The following is a 14,070-nucleotide window of genomic DNA, read 5'->3' as shown; positions in this document are numbered from 1 at the left end:
TACGTATTCGGGTATAATAGAAATAAACCTGTACTGTAAAACTGAAAAATATATTAATAATAATTTCATTTTAGATATTGACTACACACAAACACTATTTCTCTAATTGTACATAAACAGTGCTTCAAAAGCGTCTCAGCATCATACCAAACGATAGGGCCGACTGCATGATCTTAAAACAGAAATCGCACCGGAATTTAGAAAAGAACAGAGATTGTTCTGATTTTAATTTAACATTGATGTCGTTTTCGCTTACCGTCGAAAAACTTTCTAAGCTCAGAAAGAAAATGTTATACGCGTTAATGGTAATCGTATGCATGCATTTCAATATAATAAATATCATCATCTTCTGCTTCCAAACAGCTATACTATGCCATTTTATAGAATATCTATAAATTTACATTGATGTCAAAGTCCATTCAGTGAAATCGTGTGAGAAAGTGAAAGAGAAAAAGTTCTCTCTTATAATAAAAGATTATATAAAGCGCGTATATGCATATTAATTGATTTATGTACGATATATGGATATTGGTTAAAAGTTTAGAAACACAATTTTCTCACATCTTATAAAAAGTTAAGTATTTTTCGATGAAAAAAAAATCATAGAGAAGTTTCCAAAAATTTATTTTGAAATAAAGGAAAGAGCTTTGAATATGTCTTTTAGATTCGTCTTTGCAATATTTTTCCCAAATTACATTAAATTAGAAATTGCTATTTTTTTCATATTTCTTTTACTTTGAAGTGTTGATAGCTCGATGGAACATCGTTGAACAAAAAATAAGAAAAAAATATTATAAAACAAGCTTTATAAGCATTAAAATACTTTTTTTGTTAAATGATGCAATAATTTTCTTTAATATCAAATTTTTTGTGTAAATTTTATTTTTTATAAAGCTTTATCTTTGAAATTAAAAAGTTTACGAGGAAAGAAAAAAAGGAGAAAAGATATTGATTATTATGTACCTACTCGTATAAATTTTTTAAAATCTTTTAGACTTTTTTTATACTTAACTTTTCATGAAATGCAAGAAAATCTCAAACACTTCTCACGTAATATATGTAAGTTTTGTAAACACTCACATCTTCAGAGATAACTGCGTGCTCTTGTCAATTAATTGTTGACCCATGTAACTATACATAAACATGTAAGCTATTTGTCCAGTGATGTACATTATACTTCTAAATGGCCGATCCAGTCCGGAGAGTTTAATTATCTAAATAGCAACGACTATACTGATTGTCGATGAATTTAATTCTTAACGCGATCTAATCGTAACTTAATTTTATTTATTAATTTCACTTAACATTAACATATTAATTAATTCAAATATTTAGATGTTTAGATGTGGAATCACTCACTTGTACCATCGTGAGGCCTAACAGGACCACTAAACTTAAAAATTCAATAAAAAGACTCAGACCGTAACATGATTGAACAATGTCCACAAACCTTAGATTACAAAAAATGTTCGCGGATTAATAATACGTCTTGATCTCAATAAGAAAAATTGGTATTTGCAGTATCATATATTTACTCGGCGTAGAACGTACCTGGAAGAAGCGGTTCATTATTCTATATTCGAATATACATTCTACATTTATTGTATATACAGAGTAAATTAAAAGTTATTGAAACTAAATAATTTAACTTAACTCGTTACAATTTCGTAACAAATGGAATAAAATGAAATGAATTCAATACTCTGCAGAAGAAATTCATTACACTTAACATATATATTACAAAAAGAAATTGTCAGGATCAGGTAATAACTAGTTAAAAATTACACTTAACATATATATTACAAAAAGAAATTGTCAGGATCAGGTAATAACTAGTTAAAAAATTAAAAATAAAATTAAGTTAAAAAGTTAATAATTTTTAATTAAATTTTCTTGATTTTAAATGAGTTAATTTTTAACTTCAATTAACTTAGTAACTTTTTTCCTCCAAGTTTAATTTATGATCAAAATTTGTTTATTAAAAAAAAATAGAAAAAGAAAAAGAACATTCTTATATATAGTAGATAAAAAACAATATCTCTTGTTTCGTACAAAATTAAATAACAAATAAGATACAAAATTTATTAGATGATCTATATTGTAATTACTTTATTTATGTATATGATTTAACTGAATTTATTTTAATCTTAACGCAACTTTTATCCGTTATGTTTATGTTCATGCAACTTTTGACTAAATTAATTTTATAAGTCACGCACACACACACATTAACTTAAATTTAATTTATTTTAAGAATATTAATTTATTAACCTTGGAAATTATATAGTGATGACATGTATAATGTTGCACAGGGAAAAAAAATTGATTGAAAAATTAAAATATTTGGTCCGATACGCATGACTAAATATTGAGTTGATTTAATTAATTCTTAGTTAAAAAATTGGAATGATTAATTTAAATGAACTACATCTTTTTTCGTTCAACTAAATAATTGTTGAATCAACCTAATGTTTAGTTGTGCGTATCAGACTAAATATTTTAATTTTTCAACCAATTTTTTTTTCTCAGTGTGGTTACGAAAATAGAATAATAAGCAATATAAAAATTGATGCACTTATATTAATTTATTATTCATCATTTATTTTATATATTGCAATAGAATGAAAATTGGTTTTTAGTCTCCTATGTTTAGAATAAATAATATCATAAAATAAATTTAATACAAATTTAAACTTTAATATTTTTGGTGATAATTGTTGATAATTTTTCTTTCTCAGTGGCTCTATTTTCGCGATCTGTATATTACTACGTATTACTACATATTACCTACAAATACATAAATTGTCAAATAATTACTAACTGTAAAATGCTGCGATGATCCTTGACAAAGAGAGCAATGTTTCCATGATTTTTTCCACGGATGGTTCGGTTCTTGGATAACTGTTCATTGCAAAATAACTGCTCTGCACGATGTCTGTATAAATACGCGCAAAGCAAAACATCGGTATGAATCGAGAATTGAGTACAAGAATGAAGTCATACTTTATAAGATCCATTTTAAATATGATATTTAAAACATGTGTTGCCACACTTTTGTAATGCGTGTTGTTAACTAGTTTGGACATTACTAGATATTTAATGAATGAAAGGCAACACAAGTATGTACAGATATGAATTTTTATAAAAGAGTTATTAAAAAAGTCTGTAGCCGAGTATTACAGATTATCATAAATTGTATTTTATATATCATATTTTATATTTTATATAATTATATATTATGTAATTAAGATATAAATTATATGTTAAATATCAAATAAGAAATATACAACTGTCATGTTACAAAATAAAACTGTAAAAAACATGTAGAGACAATTAATACCCCAGTATAGTAAACATTCCAGTGGCATGCTGTGTGTAAATGACGAATATGGTCCCGTTGGCAATAACCACTCCCAATACGAATACAATACCGAAATACATTATAAATCGGATAATGTAAAAATCTTTTTCTTCATCAAGGAAGAATTCGGCATGGAAAGGATGCACCCACGGGCGTGACTCGTTCAGCGGTAAAAATATATCGAGAATTTGTGGAATAAATGTGCTAAACATGTACAGAGTAATGCCTGTGAACGCGGAAACTGAAAGACGTAAAGTTAATTAAAATCAATCAAGTTATACACCTGTTATACGTTGTATAAAAGCAATCAACAATCGCAATATTTTGGTACAAATTAATATAATGAGTGATATACACATTATCAAAAGAGAATTTTGCAACAAAATATTGAATTTATGTATAAGTATATAATATAATATAATTTTAAAAAATAAAATTATATCTTCATATAATAAAATTTTAAATATTTAGTAGACATAACGATGAATGTAAAGTATTAGAGCTCCCGACTTCTTTGTAATAATAAAACCGAAATTTCACTTACGTAAAAACACTTTTGACGTCAGTCTCGTGTTAATAATGTTTGTTTGCATAATTTCAATCTCATCTTGGGATCTCGCACACTTCCAGTCAATTTTAATTTGATCGAATAAATCCTTCAGCTGCAAATTAAATACTTGTTCCTTTTGCACTTGCAATTCATGTATTGCAGTGCAAAAATAAGTATAATTTAATACTATACAGAATATTCCAAAATTCGCGATTCAATATGTTATTACAAAATAACCCTCAATACATTACTACAAAATAACTCTTACAGAAATCTAATACTAACAATATTAAATTAGTGAGTAATCTAAGTAATATATTACTTATTTTGACTATGAAAAGTACTAACAACGCTACTTTTAAATTATTTAAAGTAAGTAATATATTATTTCAATTATTCGCCAATTTATTATTGTTAATATTAAATTTCTATAAGAGAAGTTCTCGAAAAATAAAGTAAAATAGTTATTTGTAACTTTTTACTTCCAAAAGTAGTTTTTTTAGAATTATAGGGATTTGTAGCTGGCCAATTACAAATTATGTTTAGACAGTGCCTATCCGTGAGTCAAATAAGCGGTGATCATTTGATAGGTAATCGTCTAATCTGTGATTAATTAGATTTAAGCCATTATATCTCAAAAATTACTGCTTGAATAAAAAATTTGCTAATAGCTATTTTATTTAATTTTTCGAGAATTTTCTTGCGGTAGTATGTTGAGTTGCAAATTTCAGGACATGTCTTATATTATATTTTGATTTATATATATAGAAATTATTATTCACATATCTCTTACTCTATCATTGATTATTATACGATTCAGGAATTGAACTACTGCACCCAAACTAGGAATAACAATAGGCAGACAATCAAGTATAAAATCTGTTGTTAATTCTGTCATGAAGATTCTGACGGCCTAGAAAGACATCTCATTTGAAATTATCTTTTGCGTCGCAAAATCATTATAGAAAATAAAAATCTACTTTTAATTGACATATACAGAAAAAAAAACATTAGTTTTAAATTGTAACTAATATGTATATATAATAATTACTGTTTCATGTACTGAGCAAGAAATTATATTTTTGTTTATACATATATGAAACAATGATAATCTTGCTTATATTAAATTAATTTTTTTAAAGAATTTAATAATCTTAAATTTCAGAAAAATATTACAATTTTATATTTAAATATCATAATAATATTATAATATTTAAATATTATAATAATCTGAAAAACCCAATAAGATTGTATTAATAATAATAGTATTAAATAACTTTAATTCTTAAAGAGATTGTTTCAAGATATTGTTATTTTTTTATCCGACATTTTTTCTCAATATAAAAATTATTTTTGAATAAGAATATATTTTTTATTGTAAAACTATACAAAATTCTTCATGTAATAAGTTATGTCTGTTTAACGATATATAATCTCATATCAATATTTAACATTTCAAAAACAAAGGTATTCTCCGTTTTTAGAAAGAGATAGAAAATAACTTAAGTTAAAATTTAAATTAAAGTTAATTTACATTAATACAAATAAGCTTAAGCACTATATATACATATAGAATGTATAAATGAATATACATCCGTTCCCTCTCAAATTTCACTTATTATAAAAGTTGTTTTTAAAATATTATTGAGGAACATGTTTCCCAGTGTCAAATAAAAATTCTGTAATACATAATGAATATATGTATTACATAAAAAATAACTAGAAATGGATATAAAATAGGTTTACTTTAGCAGATTTACCTGAACAACTGTAGCGTAAATCAGAAATAAAATTGAGAATATCTGTTTAATTCGAATTTTCGTTGTTTGGCTATGATAAGGCCATAATCCATAAAAAGACAACACTTGACGATTTAGTCTATATTGCTGATCCACAGAGAACTCCATCTATTCCGGCGACTCGATGACGACTGAAATATCTTAGACACGAAGAAACGCAAAACACCCCGGCAATCATCCCCCCTTATGCGAGAAAATGCTATCCTTTCCTTCAGTGAGGGGAGAAAAGTGTCGTAAATTTCTCTACTATACCGAATGCGAATATTCACATTTTTTGCACGCTATTGTATTAAAGATCGCCTCTTCGAAGCGTTATACCCATGGGAAAGGCGCAGATGAGCACAAAAAATTGATGTTCAATTCTTTTGTTTCTCCAAAAGACGAATATTATATTTTCTTTGAACAATATTACAATAAATTTTTGTCTCGAGTTTCAGTAATTTTCTAGACTTTTTTCACTCGAATTTTTTTCTCTCTCTATTTCTTAAGCGATATCATCATGATAAAAGGTAAGAACATTTTGTTATAAAAAATAATGTGAAATGAGTCGTGATGTGTAAAGGTAACGGTGAGTCATACTTTACTTATTTAGAAGAAAACAATAGAATGTCTAAAATACACTTGAAACTCCAACTGCTTTTATTATAATAATGCTTAGTTTTCATTTAAAAAATTCATGATTTTTTCTATTCACTATTCAAAAATTTTAACAACTATATATATATCACTATTCAAAAATTTTAATAACAATATATATATATATATATATATATATATATACGAAAATGAAATACCACTAACAAATAAAATTAACTACAATGAAGGGTATAAATTGTATTGCAGAGTTTTATTAGTTAGCTTAATTCGTTCATTGTGTAAAGCTGATAAACGGCCTTACTGATGGCAGGTCCAAGCCGTCGTTTTTTGTCACCGGCCTGAATGTCTGCCAATAATTGCTCTCCATTCTTATCAGAATTTTCTAAAGCCATGATTAAAATTTGCGGTGTAGCGTAACGTTCTACGATCGCTGTGGCTTTGTCAATGGACATGCCTTTCAATTGTAACAATTGGCGAATAAACATCTCGCTTACTCTAAACGTCTGAAAAAATGTATCGATCAATGAAAGCATTTTTCTGCCTGCATTACATAGAAAATTTCTAATGCATACCTTCTGTTTGGAAGATGCTTTATTGAATTCTTTGAATTCCATAAGGCGCATTGTGTTACCTACATTATCTGTCTGGATAAGATGTTCTTTCTTGCATCCAACAAGCCTCTTATCCTAAAATTTATTATAAGACTTATTAAGGAAGTATTCCAGTCTTTTTGAAAAACAGTTTGCCTATTTTGGAAATTTTTAAAGAAAACTACTGTACATATTCTTTTTCTTTACTTTTACATATCTACTTGTAAATGTTTAGTAAATATTTACAAATTTTATGTCTAAATGTTCGTTAATTCTTATATTACAGAAATTAAAAAACAAACATTTTTCTGATTACTCAAACGACATAATTTCTCAAAATTGAAGTTACTGATTTCAGTTTTTACGTACATATAAAATACACATCTTTAACCTAAACTAGAATTTTGCGATATCTATAAACGAACTATCTTTTCATATTAAATTCAACCAATTTTGTTAAAACATTGAGAATGTTCTTTAAAACTATGGCATTTTAATAATTTACAAAATTGTTCATTAATACTAAATCAGATAATAGTTTCATTCCTTGGTTTTCATTTTCCTTGGTTTTCATTTAATCCTTAAAAAATGTGTTTATTGACATTACATAAAAACTAATTAATATTTACAAGTATTCACAAGTAGAAAAAAGCATAGAATATGCCCAGATAACATTTTGTAAAACCAAAGTAATGCAATCCATTTGCACTGCTTTGGTTTGCTAGCAACTGCTGCCATGATAATGACAGAATTATAAATTGAATTAAACTTTGCTCGCTATTGCTGAAATAATATTTTTTATTTCTGATATTGAGCGCAGTTAAAATTTTGCTGAAATATTATTACAATCATAAATTTTTTATCACAATTGTTGCCACAAAGTTGTTGTAAAATTGTATTCAGTTTGTTTTTTTTTCTTGCGATATTGTATAAAATAACTTCTTAACAATTTACTTGTAACATTTTTTAACAAGTTAGCAAAATATCGACAAAATGTTAAATAGATGTATAGCAACTTTTTTTTAAATTCCCAAAAATAGGCCATTTTTCGCAAAAAAACTACAATATCTTTTTAATAATTGTATACACAAACAACAGTGTTTCATATAAACCTTGTAAATTTTGATTAGAATCTTTGTTATACATGACAAGTGCGACATAGAATCTTTATGATTCTTTGTATATTTCACAGTAAAGCCATCTTGAACCAGACAATTCACAGAAGCTTGAAACAATGATGGGAGCGGTATAGAAAATCTGGAGTTCTTATCGATATTTTCTACTATATACATCAAATTCTCAATACCAGACTGCTTCAATCGAAACTGAAATATGGAAACAAAATATATAAATAGATAAAAATTAAAAATATCTTGTGGTAGAACAAAGATGTACAAATGGTAATTACATCCTTATATTACCTTTTGTTCATGAAACCTTCCATCTACAATGCTCGCACTTAGATCATCCATTCGCTTTCTCTCTATTATGTAAGGCATAACTAACTCATTGTTAGTTTCTCGACACCTGGCTATCCACACAAAATCGCCGACCTTAAGACGACGTACTTCAAACAGTATGCCAAGCTTTGTCAACTCCGCGAGCGTGGCATCATGCTGAGGCTTAGTTTTTCCACTGCAATGTATTCCACATAGCTAAAAAGATTTTTATAGTTGACAAGGTAAATCGCGACCATACCATAAATACTCACCCGCAAGTTTCTTGAGTGTCCACCAATAACACGATATCAAAAGTACTAGGTTCAAGGAAAATTTGCCTGTACTCGGCTTCCTTCGATGTAATCTCGTTCGCGTTTACCAATCTTTTCGGCGCGTTTTTTTTAGCATGTTTAGTTTGTTTGGCTACCACCGTTTTCTCCTGTATTTCAATCACTTGGCATTCTTCTATAGGTCTCTCTCTCAACGCGGCTGTACAATCCTCCTTACCACCAGCCTCGGAGGAACGAGCGTCGATAGTTTTGGTGGACTCCTGTCTCCTGTGCTCCTCCAGCTTTCTATCTAGCATCGAGCACAGTTTTACACCAAAGTGCTTCAAAATTATGCACTCCCTACCTGACTCTAACGGCAACGGGTACCGTCTCAGCGAGTCCAAAGCCTTCGCAAAGTGACTGCACAGCTCTGAGTTTCGGAGCATCGCCTCGTTTTTCCATTCTTCCAACCAGCTCTCGAACAGGCGATTCGGCCTGTCCGGCACAATCTTGACTCTTTTCATTCTCGGCTACGTAAATTAAACGCTTCTTGAATCTCATACTTATCTAACAACAATGCAACGGATTTCTAATCTCAGAGAGCACACCAAACGTTCGGCTTGAATATTTTTGCACATTGTAAATTAAAATGTTAAGGTTGTCATACAATCATTTTATAAATAAGTTAAGATAATTTAGATAAATTGATTTCTCCAATCACTGTCTGATTGTTGACAATTAAATGAGGTTAGGTTTTATTTTGTATGGTATGCGCACGATATGAGTTTACCGCTTCATTTTTTCGACGTCTTTCATTAATTTAGAAAATTCCTCTATAGATGGCAATGCCATCCATATTTGCGCCATGTGCGTGTGCGTGTAAACAATACAGGAAGTACGTTAGAGGTTAGGATTAGGTAAAACGGGTAAAACTTGTTTTAATTAAGTTTAATTTGTAAAATATAATGGAGCCGAATCAGGAGGATGATCACGGTGGATTACGCGTTGACGGTAGACGAGCGTTAGAGTTGAGGCAGATCCGTATGCGGATGGGAGTGTTCGGACAGGCTGACGGGAGTGCGTACATAGAACAAGGCAACACAAAGGTTTTAACCGCGGTGTACGGTCCTCGTCAGGTAGGCATTGTATAGTGTTTACTCTTATTTTACAAAATTATAACAAAAAAGATATTATTATTTTAATAAAATTATTTTAAAAATGATAAAAAAATAAAGCTTTAGAATTTTGCTTTTCATTTTTGAATGTTGTGTTGGTTGTATCTAATAAAGGATAGATTATTACATTATATTCTTCTGAACTATTTTTACACTTTTATATTTTTTTTAGAATATTATTACTCTTTACTTTGTCTTGAGTTACATTGTACAGTGTTTACTTTTATTATGTGATTAGCCAAAAAGCAGCTCAGCGAAGAGCAGTACAAAGGCTATCATAAATTGCCAGTACAGTATGGCTGTATTTAGTTTTACTTCTGGCGAACGGAAGCGAAGACCCAGAGGAGACTGGAAGTCGCAGGAGAGATCAGCGCAATTGCGCCATGCAATGGAGGCCATAATACACTTAGAGCTCTATCCACGTTCTCAAATTGACGTTTTTGTAGAGGTTCTACAAGTTGATGGCAGTGATTATTGTGTATCTGTGAACGCTGCAACACTCGCGTTAATAGATGCTGGAATTCCAATCAAGGTTTGGCGTCTAAGGAGATAATTATTTTTTTAATACAAAATATAAATTGTTATATATGTATATAATATACATAATAAATTTCTATTTATAGAATTATGCCATTGGGTGTACCGTGACTCTCATTAATAAACCATCGACAGAAGACGAAGATAAAACATTAGCGATGGGAGTACTAGACGCGAATTATGTAGAGGAGTGCTCTCCAGGAGTTACTTTGTCTGTTGTCGCATTGCTAGAAACGAATAATGAGATTGATGTAAATGGAAATGGTTTGATAGTAGTAGCACACGGAGCAGGACAGAGATTACATTTGTCACGTTTAGAAGCACTCAAGCAACGCGCATTACAAGGTTGCCAGGACATAAAGAATATATTGGATCGTGGTGTGAGGCATCATCTAACTGCGAATATGCTGCCTTCTTTCATGCATAATTCACTCGATTAGCAAGAGAGAAGGATAATTATATTTCATAAAACTCTGTAAGAGATTTTATATAATTTAATGATTTCTGTACATAAACAACTAATAGAAAATTACTTTTTCTTAAAAAAGATCCACATCGAATACTTTTCTTGAGTAGAAAAATATTATTTTGCTATTTCTTTGTTAGATAAAAACAGTCCGTTTTTATCTGGAGATATCAATTGTATTCTTGGAAAAGCAGGATTAGACTGCAGCACCAGGGTATCTTTCCATAATCATACCAACTCCCTAAAAAAAATAGAGTTACAAGTTCAAAAAGAAAATTTATATCCAATGAAGATCGTTAAATATCAAATTATTTTATATATATATTTAAATAATATAAGGCTTTAGAATTTACTTGTCCACCAGCAGCACAGGCCGCGATAAGGCCGAATTGTTGATCCTCTTTAATAAGTCGATTAGCAGTGTGTGTCGCCAATCGTACTCCAGTGGCAGCAAATGGATGACCAATCGACAGAGATCCTCCCCAAGCATTCCACTTGTTTATATCCGGTAATCCGACTTTTGAACTCCTCTTCAAATACTTCTGCGCAAACAAATCGGAATCCATTGCCCTCAGATTGGCGCAGATTTGTCCGGCAAACGCTTCGTGTATCTCCCATACTCCTATATCTTTCAAGGATAATTTTGCCTTGTCCAGAATCTACAAGCAATTATTTATAAAAATTTTATTTTATACATTTCAACTTATGAGTGACATATAATAATAATAATAAATGATAGCAATTTATACCTTCGGAATCGCATATGTCGGTCCTAGAAGCAGTTGATCAACTGGATCTTGGGATACATAAGTGAAGTTTCGTAGGTACGCCTTAGGTTTCAAGCCAAGTTGAAGAGCTTTCTCTTCACTCATTATTAACGCTGCTGATGCACCATCGGTTAAAAACGAAGCATTAGCCGCGGTGACTGTTCCATAAGGCTTAACAAACGCAGGTTTCAACTTTGCTAATTGCTCTTCTGTAGATACGCGAATACCATTGTCCTTATCAACAACTTTGTCAACATTCGGAACTGCAATGCAGAAAAGTAAAACGGGATATTAATACACAAGCATAAATGTATAAATGTATAAGTTAAAGATTGTTTTTTGAGAACATTGAAAAATTATAAATTAAATGTTAATGTACCTTTATAAGGTGCTACATCTGATAACAATCCTTGTTGCTGCGCTCGCGCGGCTAAAGTATGAGAGCGCAATGCGTAATCGTCTTGTTCTTTGCGCGTCACGCCAAACGCTGCTGCTAAACGATCCCCGCTGTGTCCCATAGTTTCACCAGTTGAAAACTCTGCCACAGCTGGTAGCTGTATATATATAAATTCTTATATAAGACATTTAAAAAATCAATGAAACAAAAATTTCATTATTTTTATATATATTAAAAATTTTTATGTAAAATATATACATTATTTTCAGAAATGAGAAGTAACAAATGTTACAAGTAACGCCATTGCTAGTACTTTTTTATAATAAAAATTTAGTAATGTTACAATATTTCAAAATAATAAGGCCACAGTTATTTATAACATTAATAACTTTTACTCGTTACATGAAGAATCAACTAATGAATTACTTTTTCAATGAGTAACACGTAATAGTAACAAATTACTTGTCAAAAAGGGACTATTCTAATCCTGACGTTATCATTACCATTATAAAAAATTATAACATCATTAAATATGTAACATCAATAAATTTATGTATAAATATCTAAACATTGTTTTTAAAAACGTTACAAACTTTTGTTCCAATCCAATAAAAGTAACGGTGACACATTATTTCTAATGCTTCACATCCCTGATTTTGTATTAAAAAAAGATCTAGAGCAAATTAATCAACTTACATCTGGTATGAAATGACCTGGTCTGATACTGGCTAAGAGAGCCAATTTGTTTTGCAAGGTTTTTGCTTTATTGGCTTGCAGCATCAGAGACCTCATGGACCGACTATGTCGAATTGGAATATCTGACATAAATTCTACTCCTCCTGCCACAATGGCATCGTAAACGCCACACGCGATTAAACCCATACCAGTGGTAATAGCCTGATTACTGCTAATACAAGCCATCGTTACTGTATGCGCGGGAGTGTGTTCACTATATCCTGCGGCTAGAGCAGCTTCTCTTCCAATATTAGAAGTTCGCACTTCTTGCATCACTGTGCCATAGACAATGTAATCAACTATCTCTTTGGGGAATCCAACTTTCTTTTGCAAGCTCCTATAAAGTAACAAAAATAATTAAAAATTAACATTTACAATTAGAAAATAGAATACAGAATAACTTTTTTTAAAAATATAGAATATAAATAAATTTTTTAAAATCATTTTGTAAGTAATATTTAGAGTTATGTGATTATTAACATGTTAATATATCAAAATGATATTGACTTACACCAATGAATGTCTTGCAAGATCATATGCCAGAAGATTCTTATAATAAGTACCAGATTGTAAAAATGGAGTGCGTACACCATCGACGAATACAATATTTTTTGAGACATTATCGCTCTTTGTGGAATAAGCCTTGTTTGCAGAAATTCCAGAATAACGGATAAGAGCTTCTGCTAAAGTAACATTAAAAAAATATATTGTATTAATAATACATTAATATAAATACATATTTTTCTATATTATACAAAATAGAGCAAACATAAAGTACAAGCATACATTGAGTTAAAATTAGTCAAATATATTGTATAAATATTGCTATAGAAGTGTAAAATATAAAAATAACACATATTTATATGCAATTATGTATTGCACAAGTAAAAGAAAATTAAGCTGGGTATAAATATATCATTCCTAATGTGACTCTATGGACTTTGTACCAGTATCAAAATCTACGTCCTATTCTAATTTAGACGTAATATTTAATTGATTGGAATTTTAAAGGAAAATTAGTTTCCTTACCATAATTGACAATTCCCTGTCTTGCGACGAGACAGTTTTTCAGAAGAGGAAACATATTGTGCGAATGTGATATTTAATACTTTCTTTTTTTCAATTATTGTTTTATGTATTATCGAGAGCCTGTCGGAACCGTCGGAGGTGGTCGGAGCAACAGTAACCACGAAACGCCGGACTTTGACCTGTAACATATGTTGTAAAAACTCTGTCTTGTAGCAGCACTTCTGCACTTTCCAGCACTTTTTCGTCTCTCTTCTTTTTCTTGCCTTCTGAATTTTCAATTAAAAATAATCTTTTTTCTCTCTGTCACACTCATGGACATACCGATTTCATTCTGAGTACAGAAGGTGTCACATCCGTGC

General features: G+C 29.9%; 4 protein-coding genes across 5 annotated transcripts; 1 reads left to right on the top strand and 3 right to left on the bottom strand.

Moving 5' to 3' along the window:
- Positions 1 to 31: 31 nt before the first annotated feature.
- Positions 32 to 9,232, bottom strand: LOC105193342 (crossover junction endonuclease MUS81). The gene is made up of 10 exons (XM_011157752.3): positions 8,609 to 9,232; positions 8,319 to 8,532; positions 8,010 to 8,222; positions 6,880 to 6,993; positions 6,609 to 6,810; positions 3,341 to 3,602; positions 2,822 to 2,935; positions 1,360 to 1,450; positions 1,081 to 1,214; positions 32 to 389 (listed from the first exon to the last, which is right to left on the bottom strand). The coding sequence occupies exons 1-10, from the start codon at positions 9,127 to 9,129 to the stop codon at positions 125 to 127; spliced, it is 2,130 nt and encodes a 709-aa protein (XP_011156054.2). The 5' UTR covers positions 9,130 to 9,232; the 3' UTR covers positions 32 to 124.
- On the bottom strand, positions 3,838 to 6,429 carry LOC120357947. The gene is made up of 3 exons (XM_039450050.1): positions 5,672 to 6,429; positions 4,705 to 4,824; positions 3,838 to 4,023 (listed from the first exon to the last, which is right to left on the bottom strand). The coding sequence occupies exons 1-3, from the start codon at positions 5,816 to 5,818 to the stop codon at positions 3,898 to 3,900; spliced, it is 393 nt and encodes a 130-aa protein (XP_039305984.1). The 5' UTR covers positions 5,819 to 6,429; the 3' UTR covers positions 3,838 to 3,897.
- Positions 9,233 to 9,441: 209 nt separating the features above from the next.
- LOC105193343 (exosome complex component RRP41) lies at positions 9,442 to 10,864 on the top strand. Its single transcript, XM_011157753.2, has 3 exons — positions 9,442 to 9,741; positions 10,019 to 10,312; positions 10,404 to 10,864. Exons 1-3 carry the CDS (start codon positions 9,571 to 9,573, stop codon positions 10,755 to 10,757), a joined length of 819 nt encoding a protein of 272 aa, XP_011156055.1. The 5' UTR covers positions 9,442 to 9,570; the 3' UTR covers positions 10,758 to 10,864.
- Positions 10,792 to 13,981, bottom strand: LOC105193347 (trifunctional enzyme subunit beta, mitochondrial). Of its 2 annotated transcripts, none has more exons than XM_026139456.2 (7): positions 13,712 to 13,981; positions 13,194 to 13,362; positions 12,644 to 13,019; positions 11,930 to 12,104; positions 11,533 to 11,813; positions 11,137 to 11,442; positions 10,792 to 11,024 (listed from the first exon to the last, which is right to left on the bottom strand). In XM_026139456.2, the coding sequence occupies exons 1-7, from the start codon at positions 13,764 to 13,766 to the stop codon at positions 10,980 to 10,982; spliced, it is 1,407 nt and encodes a 468-aa protein (XP_025995241.1). In that variant the 5' UTR covers positions 13,767 to 13,981; the 3' UTR covers positions 10,792 to 10,979. The 2 variants fall into 2 exon arrangements, with proteins under 2 accessions (XP_025995241.1, XP_025995240.1); XM_026139455.2 differs by having other exon boundaries at positions 13,194 to 13,365; positions 13,712 to 13,980.
- Between the last annotated feature and the right edge of the window lie 89 nt (positions 13,982 to 14,070).

This window comes from Solenopsis invicta, chromosome 5 (genome assembly GCF_016802725.1).
Source record: "Solenopsis invicta isolate M01_SB chromosome 5, UNIL_Sinv_3.0, whole genome shotgun sequence".
NCBI classification, from domain to species: domain Eukaryota; kingdom Metazoa; phylum Arthropoda; class Insecta; order Hymenoptera; family Formicidae; genus Solenopsis; species Solenopsis invicta.
This window is presented reverse-complemented; position numbering and strand designations above follow the sequence as displayed.